The sequence below is a fragment of the Ricinus communis genome, chromosome 5 (assembly GCF_019578655.1).
Source record: "Ricinus communis isolate WT05 ecotype wild-type chromosome 5, ASM1957865v1, whole genome shotgun sequence".
In the NCBI taxonomy this organism is placed as follows: domain Eukaryota; kingdom Viridiplantae; phylum Streptophyta; class Magnoliopsida; order Malpighiales; family Euphorbiaceae; genus Ricinus; species Ricinus communis.
The window spans coordinates 19220975-19245586 of NC_063260.1; the positions used below are offsets into that span (position 1 = coordinate 19220975).

Genomic DNA, 24612 nt, shown 5'->3' on the forward strand with positions numbered 1-24612 from the left:
TATTATATTAATATTTTGATAGCATTTTTCTAAAAATTGAATAAATGCTCTCTTAAATTTAATTTTATATAATATTTAATTCTCTTCATTAGACTTTTTTATCAATCAATCTAGTCAAAAGACCTAATTTATAAATAAAAAGTAATTTAATCTTTAAATTTAATAATAAATATGAAAGAGAACGCAAATTATTTTTGGTAACTCAATTTCAACTAGATATTAATTTTAGCTTGATGAATGAGTCACTTAAAACTTTTTAAAATTAATAGTGTTTGACATTGTTATTGAAAAATAACTTATAATTTTTCAAAAAACTGTGGACAGCTACAGCTTCAATTCGCAACAACTCAAATTTGAAACTTCTCACCAACTCTTAATTTTAAAATGACTAGACAAAATTAACTTTTTATTATTTAGTTTATCTTATTTACTATTCTTTTAATTTTAATTTAAAATAACTTAATTTGAATTAGAAAAACTAAAAATATTTAATTTTTGTTGTTTTTAATTATGATAAAAATATTAAATATCTAAAATTTTATTAAATTTGTTTATAAATTAATTTTATAATTATATAATAATAGATCGGTGCAATTTGATGTTCTGAATGAAAAGCACAATGTCAAAAGAGAAAAATAAAATAAATACATTTCCTTTTCTTTAACTATAAAATGAGCTTATTTATTTACATGTAAAACAAATATAAGTGCGGGTCCATGCAATTATTTATTGCATGGGAAGAGTGGCAATTTGCAAAATTAAGTCGTGGGTTTGGAGTGATCGGCTTACCCCAGTAAGCTCCGCTAAAAGGGTCAATAGAAAGAAATGCCTACAAAATGTTTTAATTAATTCCTTAATCACTAGAGTTCTATGATTATTTTAATTTCTTCTTATTTTATATTTGGTTCATTTTTATCACATATCCATATAATATTGCATTTTATCATTTAATAAAAAACTAGTTATTAATAAAGTAAAATTAAATTTTATGAAAATCTAATTACTGTACAATTTGATTAAATATAACTTAATTTATTTACTATTAATTGTCTATCCATCCAAACTATTATTATTATTTTAGCTCATAAGTATTTTTAACTCAGATAATTAAAATTTTATTAAGAACTTGTACGTTTATAATTCAACTAATAATAAATTGAGATATTTAATAAATAGTATAATTGATTTAGATTTTAAAACTTTTCCTTTCCTGTATTATATATTGATAAATTAGTAATGAAATATAATTAATATACCATTTTATAGGATTTGAAATGAGTGATACATAGGAAGAAAATTAGGCAGATAAAGAAAAATATAATTTAACTGTGAAATGAGCCAAATCATTAAAACACATAGACAGAAAGTGGGAAATTACATTGGCAAACTAGGCAGTAGTAGATGATATATCACTGGAAATATTTGCCAAGGATGCAAGATTTTTCCCATATTGGATCAGCTTTGATGAAGTCTCTAAGATGAAGGGATCGATTATACCACAATAGATTTTAGTCTTTCAGGTAAAGAAAATTCCTTCGATGATTATGGGCAACTGGTCTGATTCCACCAGCAGTAGTGAGCACTTTCTATCCTACATTGATTGAATCAGGAATTACTTTAGTTAATCGACTCCAATGAAATCAAATTCTAGAACCCGACAATTGTTTTTCCATTGCTTTGTGATCAATTTTGATTCGAGCAGCAGTAAATTATTGTTTAATTAGAAAAGTAACTTTTTTTATATTACCGCCAAATTCTTATATTTAGTTCTTGCATCCATTTCTACTAATTAGCTGATTATTCAATGAAAATTTATAAAAAATTTAGATTAACTTTACATATAGAGTTTCTTTTTCTTTTAGCAATTTATATGAAAAAGTTTTAGTATGTAGCTTACCTAGAACGTACATAATAATTTTTTTATATAAATTTAATTTAAATTTTATAAATTTTATCTAAGTAAAATTTTAGGTTGTTTTACCTTTCTATGTGTTTATTCAATAAAAATTTATAAAATTTAAATTAAATTTATACAGAAAGTTTTTATCTTGTTAGCAATTTACATGCATGATAGTAAGCATGACCTATCATTTTTAAATAAAACATTTCATTAAGTAAATAATATAGCAATTAATATTCTATTTGTCCGTGTGCTTGAAATTCTGTTTGCTGAAAATAGGACCAAAGAAGCACAAAGGGATCCAAGCACTGATATATGTTGAAAAACAATCTGATTAGTTGTTCAAAACCACGTTCATTGTATCATATCTATTAGGAGATACCTGCACGTTAATCTTTAGGCCATATATATATATATATATATATATATATATATATATATATATATATCTTTATTTGCCTTAAAAATGCTACAATTACACCCTTCTATTTCTTTTTCTTATACTCTTCTCGGAAACTATGAAGGTGGTCGTATGGCAGTTTCTGCAAGCTCTGACCTATCAGTGTTTTATGCAACTACGGCTGAACTTTTGACTATTAGGTAAGGGTTTCGATTTGCAATGGGAGTTTGGGTTCTCTGACTTAGAGGTTGGAAAGTTATTCCACTAATGATATTGCCATGGTGCTTGATGATGTGATTTAGTTTCTGAGTAATTGTTTGGTTGTTGAGGACATTCATATGTTAGCTGGTTTGTTATTTGTGAACAGCGTGATATAGTAGTTCATGCTTAGCTGGTTTTGATAATTTTTGCAATTTCAAAATTATAAACCAATGATACATTCAGATGCAAGATATATCAAATAAATGCAAATGCATATATGATATATATGAGACATTTAGTAGTTGTGTGATTAAATTTAGAATAAAGTTTTTGGTTCACAAATTTTATATTTGTAGACTAACTTATTTATTATATTCTTAATACTCATTGATGGAGAGGATAGACAACACAATTCTAAAGACCAAATCTGTTTGAAGATCTTACTAATTAATTAGCTACAAACAATACTTGTTTTGATTATTGATTCTCTGACAAATAAATACTAACCCATGGTGTAAGAAAGACTCGGCAAGTTGATAACAGTGCTCTTAACCTTAACCATCATGTTGATGCTGTTGGTGATTCCTTGTGACCCTATTCCACAATCCTTCAAACTCTGTCATCAACAATTCTTTTTTTAGTTATATACATAAATTATTAGACTAAAGTATGTTTATACATAAAAGATCCAACACTTGAATGATAATTAAAAATAAAATTATAACTAAAGGCTCATGATTACTTCTATCAATCTTTTTCATTTAGAAATTTTGGGAGCATTCTAGAATATTTATATACACACATATACAGCAACATGCTTTTTAGCTCTTCATCCAAAAAAAAAAAAAATATATATATATATATATATAGACATCCCAAGTCTAGTTCTATGCCAATTACTGCATGGCAAACCTAGAATCAGAATCTTTGTTTTTTCATTTCTTATTATGTACAAATCAAAGTCTCTTCTGCTAAAATCTCTTTTCTTTTTGTTTCTATAATTAAGAGCAACCTTTCTTTTCCAAAAAATAAAATAAAATTCATGCTACTTAAATAAAAGAACTTTATCCTTCTCCCAGCATGATGCATTACAGTATATATTTAAAGATAATAAAAATATGCTCTTAATACCAGAAAGTAAAAATACTTTGATTCAATTTGTCTAGTTACAGATCTAATACTAATTTTAAATTTATTAATAAAAAATTTAAAAATAAATAAAAGTGGTTAAATGATGAAAGAGAAAATTGAGTCAAAAGATTTTTTTTCTATTATACTAAATTAAGCTAATAGAAATAAAGAAATAAGGAAAATGTAGAAATTCTTAGCTTTTCATTAATCTGATTATTTATGTACAACGAATAAGAAATTCCACCAATTCCCTTTTATTATAGTTATATCTATTATAAGATACTCTTAAAATACCAAAGCAATACATTTAATATACTTTTTCTCTATTTATTAATATTGTGTCATATTATAGTGAATTTATATTTAATTTTTGTACTAAAATATCTAAAAGATACTTTTAGTATACCTGAAAAATATCACATAATATAACAGTATTTTGGCGATTTTAAAAGATATTTAAAAATTAAAAATATCAACAACAATATACCTAAGATATTCTTAATATATTTTTAGTTGTATATTTATGAATATTTTAAATATTATACTTATAATATATAAATCATTATTCTGTTGTATAAAAAATACTAAAAATATATTAAATATTTACCGAATTACAATATATATTTAAAAATAACAAAAGTATGCTCGTATTATACCCTGAAAGTTAAAGTATTTTCAGTCCGACTTCGTCTAGTTACAAATCTAATTCTAGTATTAAATTTGTTTATGATGAAAATTAAAAATTAAATGAAAGTGATTAAATGAGGAATGAGTCAATTGAGCCAAATAGTTTTTTTTATTATTATTATACTAAGTTAAGTTAATGGAATAAAGAAATATGAAATAGGAAGAAGTTCTCGGCTTTGTCATTAGTTTGATCATTTATGTTCAATGAATAAAAATTCTAGCACTAATGTATCATATTAAAGTAAATTTATTCTTTTTGATTATTTTGTAACAAGATGTCTGAAAGATAATTTTGGTATACCTGAAAAATATTACATAATATAACGGTATATTATATATGATTTAAAAAAAATTAAAAATCAACAACAGTATGCCAATAAGATATTATTAATATACTTTTAGTTGCATATTTATGAATGTTTTGATTAAAGTTATAATACAAATCATTACTCAATGGTATAAAAAGATACTATAATTATATTTAAAATATATTTTTTCCTGCATCTTTTAAATATTTTCATGTTATAATTTAATATATTAGAATCATTTATTAATACATATTTTAGTGTAAAAAGGTTAGTTTTAATATACTTTATGTTAATATGCTTCATATTTTATTTTTTAATTTATTTTAATTATATATAAAAATAATAAAAGATACTTGCAATATATATATTAAAACCATTTTTATTGTAGTATATTTATGATATACATTTAAAATTTCTTTTTCTAAATTTTTTTAAATCAATATTTTTATTAAAGATACCAACGGGACATTTTAAAATATCTTTTCGTTATGTAATTATTTTTTTATTAAAATTATTTTATTTAGGGTTAATAATTGAATTGACTAAACGATACCAAAAAGGCATTAGAAAGATATTATTAATATATTTTATAATATTATTAAATTTTAAAATACACTGATTCATCAGTTTTTTAAAATTAAATAAAAGATCAAATTAAAATAGTATGACATGAAATTTCTTTAATATTTTTATTATAGTATTATATTTATAATAGTTATTTTGTATTATTTTTTTGACAAGTATTTCAAATGCCTGTAGAGATCCACTGGGTGAGAATTATATCTCTTATATATTTTAGCTAATTTTGCAATATGTCTGATACTATTGCAGTTTAATACTTTTTTTAGGTTGTGTACTTGTTCATGTGATTGAAATTTCACATTTGAGAAAATAAATATATGGGGTTCAATTTCACTGTGATGTGTTATTTCTTGTTACATGTTGCTTTTATCTATTAGAAGGTTTTCAAACTAAGTTGTCCCGTTGACTTGGATTTGATGTTGTGTTTTCCTTGTAGCTCCTTCTTTGCTATCGGGGAATATTTGTGGTTCTTTTGATGGATATTGGTTGTTAAAGGTAGCGAGATATTCTTCAAGTTCATGATTGACAAATAGTTTAGCTTCTGCATATTTCTTAAGAATGACGTGTGTGCTTTTATAGTCAGCAAATGACATATGATACTGAACACTTAATGCTTCGAACTTAATTTTGCTGATCTATATATACACACACATTTCTGAATGATGCCTTATTGCAGACCAAGGGAAAAAAGTTTCCTCAGGCTTAAAGGGATGTTGCGTGTTTCTTGTTGGTTCGCTGCTTCTCTAAATCTCAAGTTTGTTGCAGCTCCTTTTTATTCCTTTCAGCAATTAATGTGTCTAGAGTGTGAAATTTTCAGGAATGATGGGCTCTGAAAGACTACAGTGGGCAAGATTTTATCAGAAGCACTAGGTTATACTTTTGTTGACAGGTTAGTATTTTGACTAACTGTTTGGGTTTGGATCACTTGAGAATTTTAACAGTAACTTGAGTTTCATCTTGGAAAATGCATAACACTACTTGTTCGGAGTAGGATCTACCACTTTTCTGGAGTAGATCACTTTTTCTGGAGTTGGTGTACCATTCTTCTTTCTTTTAATATTTTCCACAAAATGGTTACAGCTAGCAATTATCTTGCATTTTCCAATGTATGCTATTGAATTAGGCATGTACTTTGAATTATAGTTGACTGTTGATCTGGGTTATACAAATTTTATTAATATAGATTTTTCTTGTCCGTATCAGTGACGAATATGTAGAGCAAACTGCAGGAGGAAATTCTGTGTCCCATATATTTCAACAATACGGCGAGGATTACTTTAGAGATATTGAGGTTTGTTCATAAAAAAGAAGCATTTGTTCAACCTGCTATGTCTTGCCATCTCTTTGTTCTATTCTGTTATCCTTTTTCTTTTTGTTCTCTTGCTCTTTATTTTGTTCATATTCTGATGAAAGTTCATTTTATTGCATCTCCATCTCATTACCATTTTACATTTCCTTAAAGAAATCCAAGTCATTTGATGTTTGCAGCACGCTTCGATGTTCATGTAAATTCGTCATGTGAGGCTGCTTAATTGTAAATAATGGTAAAATTTTTCATGACTGTTACTTCCTTATATCAGATCTGGATACTGGTAGATCTTTTAGCGTGCTTATTACTGACATACCACACTGATCATTTAATGGATTCGGAAGAATGCAATAATCTTGTGTATTATCAAGGTAAGCATTGCCATTGGTAATCTATTCAAAAGTCAATGAGTATGGCAACTTCTCAAGCCTGCCAATTTATTTGACTGGGAAAACTTTTGCGTCTGGGATTGATCGTGGTAATGAATGGCATACATATATACATAAATGTGGACACATTTGTAATCTATGGAGTATTGAGTGCTATATTTATCTTGACATCAGTTCGTTCATTACTCTTAGCAGCATTTACTGTCCCTTTTTCTTTCAATCCTTTAGTTTGGTTGAATGTATTCTATATTTTGAAGAATACAGAGCGAGGCATTGCAGAAGTTGTCTATAATCCCTCGGCAAGTAGTTGCTACAGGTGGTGGTTCAGTAGTACGTCCAATCAACTGGTATGCAGACCACACTGATGCGCAACAATCTTCTCTTATAATAATAACAATAATCTCATTCGTATTAATTAACTCAACTAAATGTTTTAGGAAGTATATGAGGCAGGGGATCACTGTTTTCTTAGATGTACCTTTGGATGCATTGGCAAGAAGAATTGCTGCTGTAGGAACTGACTCTCGTCCACTTCTACACCTTGATTCTGGGGACCCCTACACAAAGGTGGCCTTCTTTGGCAATTTTAACCACCCATTTCACCAACTTCTGGATTCATATTTTTTTTTTATTTGGATTCAAACCGTGTAAATAGTTAGTGCTGATACATCACTTTGTTAAATGTCCTTGTAGGCTTTTATGGGACTCTTTACTCTTTCGAAAAAGAGAGTTGAGGCCCATTCAGACGCTGATGTTACTGTTTCACTTTTAGGTATGATGAATTTACTTATTGAATAAATGAGTGTATTCTTCTTTTTCTAAAGTTATATATATAGGTCAATTACTGATAGACATTGTTGCATCTGTGATGCAAAAGACTCATGCTCGTTTGTTCGGACTGCTGGTGATCCAAGTTTAGAAGGCTTTTGCCTACTTGCGGGGCCTCCATGCACTCATTTCCTTCTGAGTGTGACTGCGAGTTAAACAAGAGCCCTATGTTTTTATTTATTACAACGTGTGAATAACCAGAATCTCTCATCATATGGCATCTACTTGGAAACACATGATACTGTTGTCACGGTCATTAGTTGAATAGGGCCTTTTTGAGGGAACAAAATTGTACCTTCCATAGTTCTTGGAAAATTTAATGTGGGTATTACTAAGCAAGCCTTTTTAGGTGCCCTTGTCCTACTACTACATGTATTTTACATTCAAGTTTGGGCTGAAAAGAAGAATAATACAATGTCAAACTCCTTTTTTCCGTTATGATTACAGATCTTGCCGACGATCTGGGATTTGAAGATGTATCTGATGTTGGACCAGCTGCTATAGCACTGAGGTTCTGAGTCCCTCTTGATCTTGAATTTCTCTACTCTTAACTTAAGAGGAGAATGAATTTCTAAATTCTAAGTTTTCTATTATTGGAATTGAATTTTTGCAGGTGCTTATACAGATTCAGAAGTATCTACAGGACAACAATGAGAAGTCCATGCAAACGTTTCTCTAATTCTCAGTTTGAGAGATTCTTTTTCCTTTTTTTTTTTTTTGAAGAAAATAATTTATAATAGTATTTATGTAGCTTTTCATCACTTGCAGGAACGAACTAAGGCAGTCTTGTTTGGTTTTCGTTTCAGATGTACAGATCAAATAAACTCCTTATCTATAGATATTGCGTTATGAATTTTAGTATTGGAGGGACATATGCAAATGAAACAAATTAGCAATTTTGACAAATTTTTACTTATGACTAAACACAACTCTACAACATCTTTTAATTCCTAATACGGCAAACTGCACAAAGTAATCGGCTTCATTGGAGAATTATACGATTAAGAAGGAATGGATAAAAAGAAGAATGTAAAAATCCAAAATTTGTACCCAGATCCAAGTAATTGTGTATTTAAGCATACCTTTCCCTTCTCGTTCTAGGGCAAATATGCATGTGGTTCAATACGAAATGCAGACCCCGCTCATGCTTTCCCCCAAACAGAATTGACATCAAAGAAATATCCTCCTGACCGTCTCTAGCGGGCGTGCACGAGAAACTAACCTTCCAGCCAGATCACCGGGCATAAGAAGTAACTGTTGTTGCAGTTCTAGTGGGAGCTGTCAGTTGAGAACAACATATAGTCAGTAAAATGATAATCTGAAAGACTTGTTAACCTATGCGGTTGCATTAAGAGCATCCGAGTGAGGAAAAAAGCCATGAGTTTTAATGCTATCTTCCCACTTGGATGATTGCCTCTCGTCGGACTAACATGACCTCACCTCAGGAATAACAGAAAGGAAGGGCAGAATCTCTTGAACTGATGAAAGTTGATAAAAAATAGGTAATGCTTCTTCCAAGTATACATTCTGGACCTTGTATGTCTTACTCCCTTGAACTTCCTATACAAATGTCAGTTGCAATGCTATAGTTAGTAGATTATAAAGCTACAGTAGAAATGAAATAAAATATCATCACACTGAAAGATTTTTCTAGCAATAGAAAAGGATTTCTTTTAACATACATCATCAGTGTAGTGGGTTTCAATTTATTATTTTCATACATGAGAGAAATAGCGGAAATTATCTTTTAGGGCCAAATCTACAACAAAAGGCTAACTAAAGTTCCCTAAAGACTTTTATTCTCTTAGCTGAAAGTTATTCTTTCCCTTTCTTGCAGTTGTGCTACAATCCATTCAACCGTCATCTCTAAGAAGAGCTACAATATGTTTTTTCAGATGGAACTCATGAAGCATGACAAACAAATAAAATCAGTGCAGCAATCAATTTTAAATCTGCTCTGTCAACCTAGCTTATTAGGGGCTATATAAATTGGTTCGGTTCCATAAAAAAGATAAAGGCACTTACCTTAGTTACTGAGTTATGCAAGTGATGTATATAACAGTAATAATGCCAGTAAAAAAAGAAACAATCTTACCGCTGCAGAACTACCATTCTTTTGGGAACCTGACAACAGTAGAACGAGGCGCTTCAACGTTCTTAAGTTCACCATGTCTTCCTCAGTCATCGAAGAGGATGAAAAGGGAGTAGAAAAGGGTATGCTCGCGGTAGCCACAGATGTTAAAGAATCAAGTGTTGCTACACCTAGTGCATCCAAACCCTATATATATTTCCAAGAGTATGTGTGGGTAAGTATAGGTTTCATCTTAAAGAATGCTTCACTTTGATGGAGAAAAATAAAAATAAGTTGAAGACTTTAATTTGTCACATCTCAAACTCAACAAGCAAACAACATATGCACTTACCCAAGTGATTAAAGGAATGGTAAAGAAAATAAAGAAAAACAGATCAATTTCATGATGAATGCAGGAGTAGAATATATTGTGCTGTTCGCACATTTTACAAACAAATTAACAGGAAACTATCTTGTACATTCTTTGACAAGACCTGAAAGTTGATTAGTGGAGATGAATTACTGATAGGGAGAACAATGATAAATAAACAAACAAATGAGCAGAGTTTTGGATTAGAAATAAGTAGTATTAGACTTGGGCAATCATTCAACTCAATCTTATGGACTCCATAGTTCAATACATAATAAAAATGTTTTTCAACATGCTCGGGGCACACAACCACGTCTTCAGAAAAATTTCATGACCAGAATTCTGTCAGCAAAGAGGCTTTATATTTGAAGTTGCCATTACAGAGTAAACTGACATGTCTATGTTAAAATGGTCCAAATGATTACACGGAAATATTCTGGGTCACTTTTTTCTACTGACAATTAATTCAACTTACAAAAAAATCCATCCCTGATAAATGTCTAAGAAATAATCCTCTAATAGCTGTCCCCATAGCATAGATTGTTTGATAATTGTCTCAAACCATTAGCAAATATCAATAGCAGATAAAAATGAGGTCCGAGTTCTACAGGAAGTCTATCAAATTACTAGTAGCTAGCAAATGCAGATCAGGAAATCAATGAATGAAGAGATGACATGTGGAGCTCAAAAGTTTACCTTGGCAACTTCTTGAAGAAGTATTTCCCTCACGAAGGTACCCTGAAAAAATAATAAGTATAATTGGTATAGCTCCATAGATGGCTGAAGTCACAAGAACATATGAAATTAAAGACCTCAGAATTCAGAAAAGGAGAGAAAAAGTTAAAACAGAAAAAACCTTCTCAGTCAATGTGAAGGAAAGAATCTCCTTGATAGCCACTTTGGAAACAGCATCTTCTGTCTGCCTTTTAACCAAGGCCCTTTCAGTGCGGGCACGAAGGGACTGCCACAAAATCAGTCTAAGGTTATGACTTATTAATTCAACAAAAATGAATAATCAGATGAAAGAAACAAAAGAAGAAGATAATTTTAGCTTGGTAAGCCCCAATATCATTATAAAGGGAGAAACAATGTCAATGCATAGTAAGACTTGGACTGAACACATAGTGGTGTATTTTAAGTTCAGTTTTTGTCAGCTAGAGGCTGAAACACATGAAACTCACCTCTGAAAGTAGAGATTCTAGACGATCGATTCTGAAAACACCTTCCTGAAAAAGGGAATTCGAATTTTGATATGGTTTATTACAGAAAATATGTGCACTTGCATATCTGAGAATATAGAACATTTTGCATATTTGCCTTGTAAAGAAGAGCTTGCAAAGAAGACTTCAACTTTGGTGAGCTGTCAGTTAGAACTTTTCTAGCAATCCATGGGTATGTACTACCCAAAACTTTGTAATCTGGGTTAAAACTGATAGCGATGCCTTCCAACACTGCAAGACTGAGATCCAGGGAAAGAAGTTATGAAATTAAGCAATATTTTTAGGCAAGAAGAGAAAGGGTACATAAAGAAATTTTTCAACAAAGAATAGTTTTCACATAATGCAACAGCATGACTACTCATGGATGACTAGAAAGAAGTATGAAGGTATTTGAAATTTGAACTTGTACCTACAAAAGTTGAGAGCCATATCACTTGCCACATCCGAAAGCATTAATCAACACCTTAAAATAAGAGCCGCCTGAGGATAAAACTCAAAACTGTTGGTCGGCCGAAGCCTCAGTTTCCATTATATATTTTCTGAGACCTAATTAAATTCATATTTTGTGAAGAATTTGTTCATGCAACTCAGATGCAGATGAATGAAGATAAATAAACATATCCTAGAATTTGAAACGTGGTATTAGACAGTTAATTATCACAATATGGTAGCCAAAGTATACTGTGTCCAAGTACAGCACTGCATGGGCATATACAAAGAATACGTTGCCTATAATTATAGTTTATTTATCTCAAATTTGTAGAATCTTTAAACAGAATATATATCCTGAACTGCTGGCTTTATCTCAAGTTGACAAGGTTCTGGCAAAAGCCCCATTAGTTTAAGCTTCAGTTTAGCCTACAAAATGTGCCAGAATCATGTCTTGAAAATCATTTCAAACATTCACAATACTCCAAAATGATAGCCTGCCCCAGCATTGTAATAATTTTCAGAGAGACAAGACATTAATATTAGAAATTCTAGATGTACCTGACCAAAAAGGTTCTCAAACCCCAGAAATGAACAGCTTGCTCTGTGATACAGCCATATGACAAGTAGAAGTACCACAGACTAAAGCCATACGATGACATATTGTTTCCTTATCATGCTCTGTAAAGGCAAAGTTTATAAGAAAGTGAGGAAGTATCTTTTTTTACTAGTAAAGGCAGTGCTGAGTAGAAAAACAAATTCATGTAGTTTAAGGCTATGCAGAGGTGGTTTATTAATGTAATCAAACCTTCAACCAAATGACTAGACCCAGGCAGTGCTAAAGTATGGCATAAGAAACAAAATGCAAGTGAAAATTCATTTACCCAGTTTCTGCAACTTCTTCTCTATAATACATAGACCACCAAAACTTTGAAGGAGCAATGAGGTAAAGTCTGCCATGGGTTGTCCAATTCTACCATCAACTTCAAGCCCTGATCTTAAGCAAGGGCCTTTAGATTTATTTATTCACAACTGATCTATAAAATTTTCTAGCATAATTGAGGTAAACGTCATTGAAGTAATACTTCCTTCAAAGTCCTTTTGTCTGTTTTTCTCATTTTTTTTCTTAGAGAGGTGGAGGAAGGTGGAGGGAATGGGACGAACCAAGAAAAAACAAAGACTAATAGGAATTCCAGCAAAGACAGAACAAAAAAAGCTGCATTATGTTTTGCACTCACTTAAAACCTCTCCCCTAATCACTTATTGTTTTGTACCTAGTTAAATGTCATAAAAGTTATGAATTGAACTGAAGATTTAGAAACAAGAGCTCATGCATCCCTGACCAGCCGCATTCAGGGCCATCATGGCCTCACTGAGACCAGCATATTTTGCGGCAACAGCACCGAGAATAACAGTACCTAATACTCGTGGTAGTATAATAGGGCAACCTGCACCAGTCATGAACAAGTAAGCATTAAGTTTGTTAACATGCACACAACAACTGAAAAAATAATAGAAAAACTATTATTCTCAAAAGTAGTCAGAGCAAGCTATTATAGTCTTACAATACTGAATTTAGTGCATGTTTCTTTAATTGTATACATGTTCTAAAAGATAAATTTATTGCAATCCCAACTTGCACAGTTCTCCTAACTCTGTAACTCACTATGAACCTGATATCAAGAAAATAAAATTCAAAGAATCACGAGATTTAATGTTTTGCTCCAATTTTTATAATTTCAACAACCAAAGGGTATTTCCGTAATTTCTAGCTTTGCAAGGAGAATTTCTGTAATTTCCAGTTTTGCTGGAACAATAGTTAAAATTTATTTTAAAAGTCTTTATTTTATTTTAAGTGTGAATTAGAAGTTTAACTTAATTTAGTAGTAGTAGGATTAGTTTAGTCTATACATATCTACGCTTGTAACAATTACTATTGAGAGTTTTCCAAATTTATTAACAAATATTTCCTGCAAATTGTTGGTCTAGAATTGTGTGTTTTAATTTTCTTTAGGTGTGACTCCTAAACCTTCTAAGTCTAGACTGTTAGAAATTTTCTTGTCTTTTCTTTTCTATTCCTCTATTTCATATCGGAATTTCGCTAAATCAGAAATGAAATTCAATCTTAACCTTTATTTTTCAAGAAATCAACATAGAACAGGTTTCCTAAATCCGTCCTACATCAAAACCTTATTGGTATGAACTATTCAAGGTTCAATTTGAGGTTTCATAAACTATTCAAGCCACCAATCAAGATTGAAAGACTTTCCTAGCAACATATATTCACAATAATTAATAACTAGTGAACATTGAGACTTCACCATACATTATATCAAACCGGAAAAGAATAATGAGAAGAAATTGCAGTGGCAAAATGAAACTTTACAAAGATTATCCATTGATCAAAAGAATGCACTATAATTATAAAATCGGGTGGGAAAAATTTTAAGATGTGAACAGATAAAGAGATTATGAAGATAAGTGACACAACCTAGAAATCAGTCTTAACATAAGAAGTTCTAAAAACACTTTCCTCTATGTTGATGGCAAGTTTTAAATAAAGTATCATGAAATTGATATCAAAACCAGTGCAATAATAAAAGATCTAATCATATTATATCAGACTGAATCAGACACCATTTTCAACTTAAACTAAGGGCTTAAATCCCATAAATTCTTGTATTAAAGCCTGTCAAGTATTCATTGAATTAAGGGTAATTGCAATTTTCCAAACTAGAAAGCAATCCAAAGAAACAAGGAAGATCCCTAATTCTAGTTTAGAAAATACTCTCCGGGTAGTCCCTAGAAAAATAGCCATAAGTCAAGATCCGACCAATTGGATCAAAATGCCATTTTATATCCATACACTATACAGACGGGAAACAACATACCCAAAAATCAACTATTCATTTGTAGTAGAATTCGGCATATTAATTTTCAAATTTGACTGTCAAGAAAAAACTTAGTACAAAATTCAAGGCATAAGCAAACAAATATTAAAATCAACCTTTAATTGCAAAACCAAAGCTCCCACCAGCAATGTATCAACAAATATATCACATGCTAATCACATGGCATAAAAAAAAAGATTTTCTCAAGCAATTAATCATCTAAAACTACGATTTACACATAATCAACAAACTGTCATCTATGACAGATTTCTGAGGCTCTACTCAAAATTGTCTCAAAAAATTCTAGGAAGCATTACTGGTACCACTTTTTCCACATCACAAGGACATTAAGTCTAGTTTCATTTCTAATTGGTCTTGTGCCATTTGGAAAAGTGAACAAGGAGGACTAAATAAAACATTATAGATACGTCAATCTGTCAGGTCAGATTGACCATGAAAATATAATACTCAATTTTACTTCCAAAACAACAGAATTAGGCCTTCCACAAAATAAATAGTTTTAGAGGATGGATCAAAGTTTCTATAGGTTCAGATTTCGCCTCATTCGGAGTTGTGGAACTCTAGATAATGCTCAAACAAGTGGACTGTCACACATGGGACAGAATTCCGAAATTCCAATCAAATTCACACTTCGAAGGACCAACCTAAAGTTCACATAATTTGGCATAGCACCAATCTAACATCTCATGCCACAATACAAAAATTAAGCCATAAACACAAAATTTGGTTACCTTTGCTTAGTCATTTTGAAAGTTCTGTTATACTTACATCATTAGCCAATTAATTGGGTATTGGCTTCCTTTTGAATGTTAATTCCTTATTTCAATGTTTTTCTTGTTCGTTTTTAAGCAGGACCATAACAGAAAAATAATAGAAATGCAAGTATACCTTAGAAGTGAGGCAATACTTTGTCCTCTCATTTCCAGGAAAACTATCAGAAACCAAAAACTTGCCCTCTCCAAGAATTCTTACTCCCTCTTCTGCTGTATAAGAAATAAGATCTCCAGATCTCACAACCTTCAAGAGATCAGAAATACTAAGAAAAACATTTCTTCTTTATTATTAATGAAAACTAACACCAGGACAAACTGACCAATGAACTTTAGGACAGTTGTATTGTAGCTGGAGAGACAGTGTTGTAAGATTTCAGGTTCATTACTATACGAAGTTCATTAAACCCAAAAAAAAAAAAAAAAAAGAACTAAGAACAACAGGAAAAATTGTTAGGCATACCTCAGAGAATGCATCTTTAGCTAGTTTTGCAATTTCTTTCACCAGGCACTCAGCATTTGGAGCCTTGTGCTCTTTCAGGATAGCAGCTGCCTTGTGAAGGAGCTCTGCTATCTTCCAAAGAGGAGTTCTAGCCCAAGCCTTTTCTGCACTTTTTGCTAATTCCATCACCTTGTTTTATATAGTAATATACAACTCCCTATTGATATTCGAGAGCCAATCCATGTACCGTTGACAATAAAATAGCAAGTTGCTACTAACTCAAAACATATTGACTAGTAAAGGCAAAGGTTGAGTAGAAAAACAAATTAATGCAATTTAAGACTATGCAGAGGTGGTTTATAAATATAATAAAAACATCAACCAAATGACTTGACTCGGGCAGTGCTACATAAAAGTGATGCAAAGTTCTTGCCATGTGGTGTGTTGTAGTGTTAGAAAAGTTTTGAACCATCGATACAAATTTCCCACTAAAAATATATGCAAGTACATAGTAATATATGGGATAAGGTAGGGTAGGGAAATAACCTACAGTGACCTAAACTCCCCTTTTAAACTTCCAAAAATGATTAAAGATAAAAAGGTAAACATCATTACTATATCTATGACTACTCCAACTATATATATATATATATACTAAATGCAAAGTAGCCCTCACTCTTTAAAGAAAAATTCCATTAAAGTGGGGAAGAAGAGGCCATAAATGGGAGAGGCAGCAGAGTACATGAGAGATGATGAAGAAGCTGCAGCAGCATCAAAGCCACACTTCGTGCTGGTGCATGGAATCAGTGGAGGAAGCTGGTGCTGGTACAAAATCAGGTGCCTGATGGAGAATACAGGGTATAAAGTGTCCTGTATTGATCTCAGAGGAGCAGGCATATGGATAGACATATATATATGTTGGTCGTGTTTATAGGTGATATTGATCGGGCACAGTGCTGGAGGGCTAAGCATAACGCAGGCCACTCACAAGTTCACAAAGAAGATCAGAGTAGCAGTATATGTGGCTGCCACCATGCTCAAGTTTGGTTACTTGACGGATCAAGACATTTGAAGATGTAAATTTCTATCATACCCTACCTACCAATAGACGTATATCTTAATTTGATCATTCATATAAATACATATTTCAGATTTCTTTTGACTGAACTATTATGATCATCTTTTAATTGATGGGACACAGAAGAACAAGTTTATTCATAATAATGATGATGAGTACTGCTTTTTTATTTTTTCTTTCTGAGCGTGTGTGTTTGGGGATGAGGAGAATATAGGGATGTATGGTAGCCAATTGTCTTCACCAACTATTGAGTTGTTACCCACATCATGACTTCTGAGTTCTCACTTCACCATCTCCATATACATTATTACTGTTCCATGCCAAAAAAAAAAAACAAATTAGGGTATTATATTTAATTAAATTAGTACAGTCAGAGAGAGGCAGGCTATTAATTCACTTGAAGGAACCCTCACCACCCACCTAACACTACGTGATTTTAGCTACGTGTTAAAAACATCACTTCACTTGTCGTCATGGTTTGCTCTATATTAGGGATATATGGTAGCCAACTGTCTTCACCAACTATTGAGTTGTTACCCACATCATGACTTCTGAATTCTCACTTCACCATCTCCATATATACTAATCACATGGCATAAAAAAAAAAAGATTTTCTCAAGCAATTAATCATCTAAAACTACTGTTTACACATAATCAACAAACTATCATCTATGACAGATTTCTGAGGCTCTACTCAAAATTGTCTCAAAAAATTCTAGGAAGCATTACTGGTACCATTTTTTCCACATCACAATGACATTAAATCTAGTTTCATTTCTAATTGGTCTTGTGCCATTTGAAAAAGTGAACAAGGAGGACTAAATAAAACATTGTAGATACGTCAATCTGTCAGGTCAATTGACCATGAAAATATAATACTCAATTTTACTTCCAAAGCAGCAGAATTAGGCCTTCCACAAAATAAATAGTTTTAGAGGACGGATCAAAGTTTCTATAGGTTCAGATTTCGCCTCATTTGGAGTTGTGGAACTCTAGATAATGCTCAAACAAGTGGACTGTCACACAGGGGACAGAATTCCGAAATTCCAATCAAATTCACACTTCGAAGGACCAACCTAAAGTTCACATAATTTGGCATAGCACCAATCTAACATCTCATGCCACAATACAAAAATTAAGCCATAAACATAAAATCAAACACAGCACAATCAATAATCATCATCTAAAGTAATCAAAGCCCTTACACACTTCATGCAACTAAATAAAATTAAAGAATAGTTACTAACCTAATTATGGAGATAGTAACAAAATAAGAAAATTAAGAAGTTATAATTAGCCTAAGAATTATTCTCAAACAATGTAACCCTTGGAGTTGAAAGCTTCAAACTCATCATCAGTTCAAAATTTCCATCTGAATCAGAGTAAAAAAGAAGAAATCATCACAGCCATGACAAGAATGCATTAAAAAATATGATTCCTAAACTGCATCATTGCGTAGCAATAATATTTAACAACGCCTGCAAGTGTCAACTCTTCATATAGAAATTCATTGCTTACTTCCATATGTTCCTCGAGTAAAACAGAGAGAAGGAAAGTAATTTCTAAGTAGAATAAAAAGAATGAAAGCCCAAAGGTTCAATCCTCTGAGTAAAGGATCACTCATGCTTACTTGTTGTAAAATGTCAAAGTTATTACAGAAGACCCTGACATAAACAATATGATAAAAATTATAAGAATAAAACATGCAGTTTTTCTATCAATAAATGACCAAGATAACAGTAGAAACTTCTATTAGTCACCTGACAGACATAGCTTTCTACGAATGAAAGCACAATAAAAAGCTAAATATTTGTTGTGCTGGATTTATGTATATTCCGTGAAACGTGTAATATGATCTGCACTGTAAATTTGACGAGAAGATTAATTTACTGGTATTTGTTTTGCTTTTATAATATAACTACATCTCCCAAAGGACATATAGATAACCAATGATATGGAAGAAAATAACAATTGGTCAAACAGCATTCATGCAAGTTGCATGTTTGAATCTTACTGGCATACATGGAAAAATTACAAGGGCCAGTAGCCTTACAACCAGTGAAAACTAAGCTACTCTCTCCTAGTTTGTATTGCAGAGCATTTCAAACGAATGTTCAAGATATGATACAAGTAGAATCATGAAAGTACTGATATCAAGAATCAAATTAGTCATTGTTTTAAGCAACAACTATTAAAAACAAAGAGATTCAACTGTTGCTTAATATAATTATTATATCAACATATTTAGTTACATTATATGTACAATTTTCATCCAACATCCAAATTCCGGTAAAATCTCATCTTAGCAAACCTATTAGCATAAAAATGCACAAGTCTCATGCGTTGGCAAGAAAATATATGGTTTCTATTTTTTTTTTATTGTGATAACATTAAATTTAAGCAGTTGCCATTTATAATTGGTACCATGTTAATATCATTTCAGAAATGACATCTACTATCTCGTTATAAAAAGCCACAAATAAAATAGCCTTAGAGGAAAAGTACAACATAAAGGAAATATACATACTAATATTGAAGGATGTATGGAATACTTACGCATGTTCTTCTGCACACCAGACTTTGATTCTGGAACCAATCAAATTCTCAACAAAAGGTTTACCATCATCCGGAGCTAAACAAGCCTGAATTTTAAAAAAAGAAAGTGAACACTTCTAACAAATTACCGATTAGTGCTAAACAAAGATGATATACATGCTTCAATGTTGACCGTCCGTATATAGATTTCTTGTAAGAAAACCACCAAATTCTAAATCTTTACCAAAACATTGATTCAAGTAGCCCTCAGAGCCCCTACAATATGTCTCAGAATTATTAAGCCAATTAGCAAGAAATATCAATCCCATAAGCTTTTGTATTATAATATTGTCGGGATTGTAGAAGAAGAAACACATGTGAATATCGTTGTCTACTTGTGTTCACTACCTTCACTCATCCCATACCGATACTCAATGTCGACAAAATTTTCCAATCAATGCAAGACTACAAAGACACCATGATGAAGAGTTGTTACCTTTTCATCCTAGATTTTCCTTCTCCGATTTTTCTACCTCTCCATTGTTGAGAACAAACATGCCCGGACTTGAGAGCGGTTGACTCAAGATGAATTACAAATCCCTTGATTGCAATCGCTCTTCTTATCCCGTGAAATTAAATGACACATGAAACATCTAGAAAATTTTCAACAACCATTGCAGGATCATTTAAAAAGAATTTAAATTAAGTCACAAGTATCAATCATAAGAGACATAATTATGCAACCATTACAGAAGCATACCGGATGTTTCTCAACACCGGTACCTTGAAAAGAATTTACTTTATTGTGATCCGAGTCCCACGATTTTGCTGCATATACAGTGCAACAAGTTTACCATAATCATCTAAAGGAAAGCCCACATATTGCACTCCTTGATGCATGTAGGGTACAAGCTTTGAAATACAATTTTCAATCACCCTCTCACCCAAACAGTGTAATAGGGCGTAATACTGGTGGTGGAGAAAAGAAAGTAGTTATCCGATCATCAAATCAATATACGACTTTAAAAGGAAAAAGAATAGAGATCACCGTTCCCTTTCTTAAACCGCCCAAGATAGGGGATGAAGCTCGTGATACCTCTTCAACTTCCTACAAGACCATGATCATAATGTACCCCATAAACAGAAAAACAACATGAGGACGGTTTTCCCTGAAAGTTGACCACAACCCATTCAAAAGAATTATTAAGAGATGCAAGAAATTAAAGAAACCGATCGCCCACGAAAAAACTTCATTAAACCCATTTGAAGAATAAGAACTAAGAAATATGAAACAACATGCTAGATTTAGAAAGTCCAGAGTTATTGATTTCTTCTCTTCTTTCCATGACTGTTGCGGTATGCAACAGATTTATGTCAGATGCTTGAGAATAAACCCATTTCCCCGGTTTAAACAAGAAGGTAACAACGATCAAACTAAATCTACAGAAGAATATGTAGCATCACAGGAACAAGGAACAGAAGAGAGGCATTTGGATTAAAACTGAAATTGAGGATTTCAGCCCTAGGAGAATCGCAGGATTCATTGTGGGTTTCACAGCTGAGCGAAAGGAAACTAATGGAGGGAAAAGAACGTCTGGGATGCTCTTATGAGAATGGACCCTTAGTATTACGCATGAACGGTAAAAAATTTCCTAATTAGCTACATTTTCCTCTTCCTCAAAATTCAAAGGCTTGAGAATAAACCCATTTCCCCGATTTAAACAAGAAAGTAACAATCAAACTAAAACGGACCGACGAGGAACGGCTGTGACGGTGGAAGTGGACATCTCAGCGGAAAAAGGAGAGAAGGGATCGGGAGAATGGGAGAGAGGAAAATAACGTTTGGGATTCCGAATGAAAATGGACCCTTAGTATTCCTCATCGACGGTAAAAAAAAATTCCTAATTAGCTACATTTTCCTCTTCCTCAAATTCAAAGAAAATCCTTAATTTTTTTTTTTACCGTTGGAATTTACCACATTTTTATTCTATAAGTAATTTCAAAATTTTAATTTAAAGTGAAAGATTTTTAGCTTAGCATTTCTATATTAATTAATGAAAAAAATGGTTTTCGCCGAATTTATTAAGAAAGGAAATACGACTTTAATAAAATTGCAAATAAAAATTAAAAAAGAAAATTATATAGTATTATTGTCACATTCTAACTAAAAAATCTATGTTTAACATAAAAAAAATATATTGGATAAAGAGATATAGAAACGAAAACAGCACCGAGGTAGGCCCATGAGCAGGACTCCTATAGCTCGGGAGCCACAAGTAGCACTCGCTTCCACCAGTCAGGTGATGGAGTGGTGCGTAGAGCATGCCTTATACACCGCAAAGCTCTTTCCCAATCCAAACTTCCCCTCTGAATGGAATTTGCAAGATCCTACACAATAAAGAGATATAGAACTTGATCATTACACCATAACAAGCAACAAGGCATGTCTATCGAGGGGACAGGATTTTATGCACAAAGGAAGCTTGTTGGGTGGAGGTTTTTCCCATGTGTAATATGGGTAACAGGCTCACATACAGTAAACAGTAATACTATGTGTGACAATTTACCATAAAACTCTGTAATCACTTGAAATACTAGCTAGAGTCAAATACCATATGAATCAAATTTATGTTTTCAGGGCTCTTTTCTCCATGTGTGTAACTTAAAGGTCATTTCAGTAGAAATCAAAGTGGTTTAAAGTTCTCCTTTACAACAAAGATCCAACAATGGGAATGGGGAAGGGTGATGTAGTATGTAGTTACTCTGTATAGGCATAAATCAAATCTTAACCATGACCAAAGCTTCTCTTCGACAGGTAAACCAGACGTGATCATGACCCAAGCCCATCTTCAGCAGGATTATTCACAATTTTAATTCTTATATTAGCAATTCTAGTAGTAGGGAACTTAAAAAGGAAAAGTAATTTCATATTTTGTAGGACTGTTAATCAATTTTCTATTTTGTTTCTCCACATGAGGATGTAATCTTTACAGGCAAATTAGGGATTTTTGGTTGACTTGGGCGACTGAGGTAACTCAAAAATCCTGTCCTCAGTTTGTATTGCAGGCTCCAACTTGCCTGCATGAAGCCAGAATTGTTAGTGATTATTGTAGTATTCTTGGTATGAGAACCTAGGAGACTAAGAATATAAGCATAAAAGTTCTTTGGTATGAGAACCTAGGACACTAATAAATATAAGCATAAAAGTTCTGACTTGCTTTTTTTGGGCTGTAGGTATATTCTCTATAAACTGCAAACCACTGCGCAATAACTCATAAAAGGGCACTCTACACTTATTCTCATCAACTAACAGCCAAATAACATCTAGACAACTGTGCAACCATTCAATCAGAGCTTTTTCAGGTCTCCAGGATCTCACACTATCAGATTCATCAACTCCATGTTGTCTTTGATCCCAGTTAACCAGCCAATTCAACATATGATGAAAAATCTCAGAATGAGTAGCTGGCTTCAAATTAAACTCAAGACCAGTTAAAATAATCTTACAGCATAGTTGGCGTAGGCTACATATAGCATTATCCCTACTAGATAAGTTAACTCTTGATGTAGAAGGTTGCCCATTACCAGAAATATCAGAAGATTTAACAGGAGACACTGTTGCAAGCAAAGACGGTTCAATTGCAGACTGAACAGGAGAACCAATACCATGTACCGAAGCCAATGGAGATGTAGGATTCGAAGGTTGAAAATTTGATGAATTAGGGATTGCACTAGAAGAAGGAAGTATCACATTCTGCGAGGAATTCATAGATGAGACAGCTGACACAGTTTGACCAGCTTGACCAGCTGACATTTCCGCAGAGGATACAGAAGAAAGCAGAGATGGCAAGAAGGTATCCCAGTTAATATACCCTATACTACATAAGCTCCTCAGTGCAAAAAGGAGAAATTCTGCACGAGGGGCATGGTTACAACACTGAATAACTAAAGATATAAGCACTGATTCGGTGACAGATCGCAGCTGATCTTGATCCTGAATTAAATACAAGTCTCATCGTTAACAGCCATTATAGAAACAAACATGATTAATAAGGTTTATGATTGATTCTAACCGGAAACTGGCTCTGCAGTTGTTCAAAATTTATAAGGAATTGCTCGTTTCGGGGAGGTAACTCTCTGTTGAGAGCAAGTACTCGCTTTTGTGTTTTGTTCCTGAGAAAAGGTATGTTCATGTTAAATTAACAACCAATAAACAGAAGCAAACTATAACAAGTTTCGAAAATGAATTAACATAGCGTTTGGGAAGTAAAGAAATGCTAGAATTCAATACTTACAATCTCTTTTTATTTAAAAAATGCATTGACATGATTTTGCAGTAACCTCAATTCAAATGAATTTTTCGCAATTGATTTACTCTAAACAATGCGGAAAATAAATAATAAAAAAAAAAAAACTGGCATTATGTTAGCAAGAGAACTAAAAGAGCAACTTCTTTTTAAAGTGTGAAATTTCAATTAAAAGGAATCTAAGAAACCCTAATTAAAAGAAACTACATGATTAACTCACGGTGGTTCGCGTGTTGAATCGTCATGTTTTTGGCGGCTACTTCTCTGCAAGAAAAAATTGAAAAAATAAATAAATAAATAAATCGATACAATTAAATTGAATTTGACACGAATAAATAAGATTGAAAAAAAAAAAGGTGACACGGATAGGGAAGTAAATTACTCCTAAATAGAGATTAAAGAGATCGATAATGGCAGCACGGGCCGGCTGGAACTGGTAACCACGAGAAGCAGCTGTTGTAGCTGCTATTGATCTCTGGTTTTGGTCCATTTTTCTTCTGGATTTCTTTCTCACTTCATTTTTCTGTATAGAAATAGAATTTTCTTGTTAAGCGACCAGTGAAGAACAATTCACTTGCTGCAGTTTGAAAGTCTAGACGGGTAATTCCGGTATGATTTTCTTCTTTTGAATTTTGGGTCGGGGCCCGATATCCAATTTAGTGATAACTGCATGTCGTGGAGGCGACTATTCTTAGCCTGTTCTTAAACGACAGCTCGTGCAGTTCTTGCTTATTTTTAAAATT

At 32.2% G+C, this 24612-nt stretch overlaps 4 protein-coding genes across 7 annotated transcripts; 1 reads left to right on the forward strand and 3 right to left on the reverse strand.

The window, feature by feature from the left end:
- The first annotated feature begins 5919 nt into the window (after positions 1 to 5919).
- LOC125370020 (shikimate kinase 3, chloroplastic-like) lies at positions 5920 to 8647 on the forward strand. Its single transcript, XM_048373590.1, has 8 exons — positions 5920 to 5928; positions 6046 to 6098; positions 6413 to 6500; positions 7172 to 7254; positions 7345 to 7474; positions 7601 to 7679; positions 8183 to 8246; positions 8349 to 8647. The coding sequence occupies exons 1-8, from the start codon at positions 5920 to 5922 to the stop codon at positions 8470 to 8472; spliced, it is 630 nt and encodes a 209-aa protein (XP_048229547.1). The 3' UTR covers positions 8473 to 8647.
- Positions 8648 to 8905: 258 nt separating this feature from the next.
- On the reverse strand, positions 8906 to 19691 carry LOC125370021 (uncharacterized aarF domain-containing protein kinase At1g71810, chloroplastic-like). The gene is made up of 12 exons (XM_048373591.1): positions 19584 to 19691; positions 15971 to 16113; positions 15626 to 15754; positions 12387 to 13273; positions 11760 to 11805; positions 11494 to 11640; positions 11358 to 11402; positions 11033 to 11137; positions 10873 to 10914; positions 9831 to 10013; positions 9176 to 9295; positions 8906 to 9013 (listed from the first exon to the last, which is right to left on the reverse strand). The coding sequence occupies exons 4-12, from the start codon at positions 12485 to 12487 to the stop codon at positions 8906 to 8908; spliced, it is 897 nt and encodes a 298-aa protein (XP_048229548.1). The 5' UTR covers positions 12488 to 13273; positions 15626 to 15754; positions 15971 to 16113; positions 19584 to 19691.
- On the reverse strand, positions 13140 to 16135 carry LOC125370022 (NADP-dependent glyceraldehyde-3-phosphate dehydrogenase-like). The gene is made up of 4 exons (XM_048373592.1): positions 15971 to 16135; positions 15626 to 15754; positions 14614 to 14692; positions 13140 to 13273 (listed from the first exon to the last, which is right to left on the reverse strand). The coding sequence occupies exons 1-4, from the start codon at positions 16133 to 16135 to the stop codon at positions 13140 to 13142; spliced, it is 507 nt and encodes a 168-aa protein (XP_048229549.1).
- Positions 19692 to 21798: 2107 nt separating the features above from the next.
- LOC125368595 (mediator of RNA polymerase II transcription subunit 23-like) lies at positions 21799 to 24545 on the reverse strand. 4 transcript variants are annotated; one of them, XM_048374558.1, is made up of 6 exons: positions 24252 to 24545; positions 24090 to 24133; positions 23636 to 23735; positions 22942 to 23556; positions 22554 to 22640; positions 21799 to 21950 (listed from the first exon to the last, which is right to left on the reverse strand). In XM_048374558.1, exons 1-6 carry the CDS (start codon positions 24357 to 24359, stop codon positions 21819 to 21821), a joined length of 1086 nt encoding a protein of 361 aa, XP_048230515.1. In that variant the 5' UTR covers positions 24360 to 24545; the 3' UTR covers positions 21799 to 21818. The 4 variants fall into 4 exon arrangements, 3 of the variants coding, with proteins under 3 accessions (XP_048230515.1, XP_048230516.1, XP_048230514.1); XR_007215986.1 differs by having other exon boundaries at positions 21873 to 21950; positions 22781 to 23556; XM_048374559.1 differs by lacking the exon at positions 22554 to 22640.
- Positions 24546 to 24612: the final 67 nt, after the last annotated feature.